We start from the raw sequence: 4,828 nt of genomic DNA on the forward strand, positions 1-4,828 counted from the left end.
GAGAGAGAGAGAGAGAGAGAGAGAGAGAGAGAGAGAGAGAGAGAGAGAGAGAGAGAGAGCAGGGAGCTTTGGATCTTGTTTTGGGAAACAATAATGTGTGGAGGCACGAAAGAAAACAGTGCTCCGCCTCAGATCTGAGACTGGTGAATCTCACAGCCACTCAGCAGTGCTCTCAGCCTGGAGATACTGCATTCATCGTGTCTCCCAAGAATCAGGGTAGTGTTATGTGTAGACAAAATACATTAATTTGAAGGGTGTATGTAACGATAAAAACGGTTGCTGTTTGTGGAAGTGAGACTACACATAATCCTTTGTTTATATCTCTTCTTTTGTTCTCTCTCCTTTTTTGATTTTAAAAAAAGTGCTCATTTGTGTGTGTGTGTGTGTGTGTGTGCGTGCGTGCACATGCATGTACACACTCATGAATGCGCACATGCATGTATATTTTTGTGTGGTGCCCAGAGGACAACCTCAGGTGTCATCTTCAGAAAGGCCACCACTCTCCTTTAGGGAAGGGTCTTTCACTTGTCTGAAGTTTGCCCAGCAACATACACTATCTAAGCAGTGAGCCCAGGGTGCTACTGTCTCCACCTCCACAGAGCTTGGATTAATTTTACAGATTATTTATAACACACTTTGGTGACAAAATACACTTTAATATTTCACCAGGAGACACCGGCTATGTCATATAACAAGAAAGTTTTTGTTTTTTAATTTTATGTTCTATGAAAGGGGGGCACCAAGGGGCTTTCTTTAGTTTTATATAACAGTCTAGTTACATAGGACAGAACTATTTGTGAAATGTATAGGTTCCTTGAAAAAAATGAGAATAGGAAAAAATAATTGTTTACAACTTAAGTTGAGTTACACGTGATAGCTCATGACTGGATTCTCTACACTTAGGAGGGTGAGGTGGGGTTCTTGCTGTCATTTTAAGGCTAAGTTGGATTATGTTGTAACTTTCAAGACACCCTGGGCTACAAAGTGAGATTGTCTCAAAAACACCCCCCCCCCAAATTTTTATTATTTTGCAATGGTGAAAGCAGAGCCTTAAAGCAAGTACTGGAGGTCCTTGCTATTATGGGGTGAGATGCCCATGAAGACAGCCTTGGACAAAGGCTTGTACACATATGGCATCTCTACCTTTGAACAATCCTTCAGTTACAGTAGCAGGGCTTGTCTCAAGGTCCCTGTCTCCTTTGATGTTTAAAAGGAGTTCCCAAAGAAATGGACACTGGAGTCCCTCTAAAGATGTCTCAGAAAACTGTTGAACAGTTCTTTCAATGTAGATATGGAAGCCAAATAAACACTTTCCTCTCCAAGTTGCTTTTGGTTATGGTCTTTATTACAGCAATAGATGTAGATTAGGATCTGCAAATTTCAAGTATTTTGTATATGTGTGTGTGGTGGAAGAGAGGTCAATCTTGGCTGTCACTCGTCAGGAGCCTTCTACCTTGGTTTTTTGTTTGTTTGTCTGTTTGTTTGTTTGTTTTTGAGACAGGGTCTCTCATTGAGACCTTAGATGCATCTATTAGGTAAGGTTGACTGAACAGTGAACTCCAAAGGTTCCTCTTCCTCCTTCTCCCCTTCTCTTACTCCTCCTGCTCCTCCTCCTCTTCCTCTTCCACCTCTCCTCCTCCTTCTCCTTTTCCTCCTTCTCCTCCTCCTCCTCCTCCTCCTCCTCCTCCTCCTCCATTCTGGGACTACAAACATGTACCACCATGCACAGCTTTCTGACATGGGCTCAAAGGATGAACTCATACTTGCCCCACCAGACTGAGCCATCTCCTGACCAAGGGCCCCGCTGTAACACGTTCTAATCCTCCCTGGTTAGTTTTCTAACAAAGTGACCAGCCATGCTGTTTAACCCGGGTTAGAAGTATTTCTAAGGATGAAGGGCTTGCCCACTCCAGGACTTCTGAAGACCATACTTGAGTCTGTTCCTTCACATGTAAGCCATGCTACTTCTAACAAATACCATTGGCTTATGCATAGTTGTGAAGGGAATTTGGATATGCTGAGTGCTGTACCTACTTGTAACTACTAAGGCCCTTTGTAGCACAGGACAAAGTTGTGAGCAGGAGAAAGATCAAGGGTAGAAAGTCTAAATGCACAGAGGCCATGGGCTACTTTCTCAATAGAGTCAGAAATATTCTAAAGTCAAACATGGGCTTTCAAGGTGTTATGCAGGCCTACTTGACAAATTAGGAGTATAACATTGATTTATTTAACAGCTCAGGAGGCCAAAATATAACACTGATTTTATTTAACAGTTAGGTCAAACTATAACTCCTAAATATTAAGTGTATAACATATGCCAGACTTTGCAAGTTAGGGACAGGGACTGATGGTAATGTTCTTCTATGGAGGTTCAACATTCTATTGTCATTCCTGAGCAGAAACTTACATCATGGTCTGGGCCTCCTGAAAGAATTCATCTTCTGACATGGCGCCCTCCTTGATCATCTTTACAGCCACATCATACTGCCCCTTCCACTGGCCCAGCTGGACCACTCCAAACTGACCGCTGCCCAGCTCCTTCAGCAAAGTAATCTCCTCTCTTTTCAGCTCCCAAATTCCTAATGAAGCAAAGCAGATACCTTAGGAGTGGTGTCAACAACTACCAAAGTGATTTCGTCAGCTATGAGAGTTCTGTATCCACAAAATGAAGAACTGTAAAACATCATTTTATGATAGTAACTTTAAAAAAAAAGTCGGGCTGGTGAGATGGCTCAGTGGGTAAGAGCACCCGACTGCTCTCCTGAAGGTCTGGAGTTCAAATCCCAGCAACCACATGGTGGCTCATAACCATCCGTAACAAGATCTGACGCCCTCTTCTGGAGTGTCTGAAGACAGCTACAGTGTACTTACATATAATAAATAAATAAATCTTAAAAAAAAAAAAACACTGTTGAAAAAAAAATAAAAAAAATAATAAAAAGTCCCCCAGTGAACTGATATCGTGACCAAATCACAGGAAAATGATTCTCTCAAAGCAGCTGCACTTCATGACACAAAAAGTCAAAATGAAGTCCACCCCCCCACACACACACACTGGACATGTCTTAGAGATAGTTAATATCAAAATGTGCTTAATGCTCTTAGATTGGTAAAACACTGTAAGATTGTTTTTCTGCATAAAACAAATTAAGCTGTCATCAAGATGGACATTATTACCCTAAAGACACAGAGCTGAGGAGCAAGCATAGACTCCAGGAAAAGAAAGGGCAGGTAAGGAGTGCTGAAGGCAAATGACAATGGCTTGTGAGGATCAGTCACTGTCTGCTTAACTCTGGGGAGATTACAGAGTTAGGTGTGGATAGATGATTTTTAAAAATGAATGATATAAGTTAGACTAAATGTCTCCCTGGTGCAGTCTCAATAGGGATTTTCTTCTGTCATCCATCATGTGTCAGTTAGGTAATCATATGTGTTTGAACCCCAAATAGTGGGAAATGGAGCTTAAGAACCCAGAGGTGTTTCCATACCACTTCCCAGAGCCACAGACACTGGGACCTTGTTGGCCTTGGTTGACACTGGGTGGCGGAGCCGTGTGATCATGCCTGCAATAGAATCAGTAATATTACCACATTACCATCATATCATGTTACGAAGAATCACTTCACACTCTCCTAGTAAGCTGAAAATATGGGGCATGGGGTGTTGTGATATAGGAAGAGAATCAACGCTGAGTATATTCATCCTGTCCTTGTATTCAGTGGTTTGAACCAACTCATTCACCTAATACAAAGCAAAATCTACAAGAGCCAGTTACTCTGTGTGAAATTCCATAGGGGTTAGGTGCTAGATGGAATCTTTTATGCAATATATTTTTTCTCATTCATATTTTACTATCTTTTTGTTAGTTCTCCATTTACATATGCATCATAAATAGCATATAAATCTGAAAAACTCATATAATAAACAGATATAAAACAAACAATCTTAAATTTAAATTTATTTTTCATTGACGTTAAATGTTTGAGCCACTTTTATTTACATGTAGCTATTGTAAAGTTTAATTAAAATAACCATGCTGATAGTGTCTTGAAAGAAACCACTCAAAGAGTAAATGATTATTGATTTAAGCATAGGATGGTTTTTACCATGCATGTGATTCCCCTTCCATTCTATTTAGGTATTTGTTTCTGTTTAAGAGTGTTCATCGAATGTTTTCAATACTATAACTTTAATCAGCAGAAATAAATACCAGCATGCATAATATAAGTTTGTATTTTGCAAAGCATATGAATACCTATATAGAAATGTGTATGTCGGTACAGAGCTAAACAAAGAATTCTCAACTGAGGAATACTGAATGGCTGAGAAGCACCTGGAAAAATGTTCAATATCCTTAATTATCAGGGAAATACAAATCAAAACAACCCTGAGATTCCATCTCACACCAGTCAGAATGGCTAAGATTAAAAATTCAGGTGACAGAATATGCTGGTGAGGATGTGGAGAAAGAGGAACACTCCTCCATTGCTGGTGGAATTGCAAACTGGTACAACCTTTCTGGAAATCAGTCTGGCAGTTCCTCAGAAAATTGGACATAGTACTACCACTCAAAAGCCCCTTGGTCTTGTAAACTTTATATGTCCCAACACAAGGGAAGGCCTGGGCCAAGTAGTGGGAGTGGGTGGGTAGGGGAGCAGGGGTGGGGGGGGTATAGGGAAATTTCGGGATAGCATTTGTAATGTAAATAAAGAAAATAATAATAAAATAAATAAATAAATAAAATAAAGAATTTAGCTTTTAAGAAGCAAAACAAAAATAATAAACCTAAAAAAAAGAAATGTAAATAAAGTAAATACCTAATAAAAAT

At 39.9% G+C, this 4,828-nt stretch overlaps 1 protein-coding gene across 1 annotated transcript in view; it reads right to left on the bottom strand.

Moving 5' to 3' along the window:
- Bmx (BMX non-receptor tyrosine kinase) overlaps positions 1 to 4,828 on the bottom strand; it is a 64,454-nt gene that overhangs the window by 11,223 nt on the left and 48,403 nt on the right. Inside the window, exons 14-15 of the mRNA XM_029534583.1 lie at positions 3,489 to 3,563; positions 2,408 to 2,579 (exon numbers count right to left, since the gene is read on the bottom strand). Of these exons, the coding sequence (XP_029390443.1) occupies positions 2,408 to 2,579; positions 3,489 to 3,563 (247 nt within the window). The remainder of the gene's footprint in view (positions 1 to 2,407; positions 2,580 to 3,488; positions 3,564 to 4,828) is intronic.

Source organism: Mus pahari, chromosome X, assembly GCF_900095145.1.
Source record: "Mus pahari chromosome X, PAHARI_EIJ_v1.1, whole genome shotgun sequence".
NCBI classification, from domain to species: domain Eukaryota; kingdom Metazoa; phylum Chordata; class Mammalia; order Rodentia; family Muridae; genus Mus; species Mus pahari.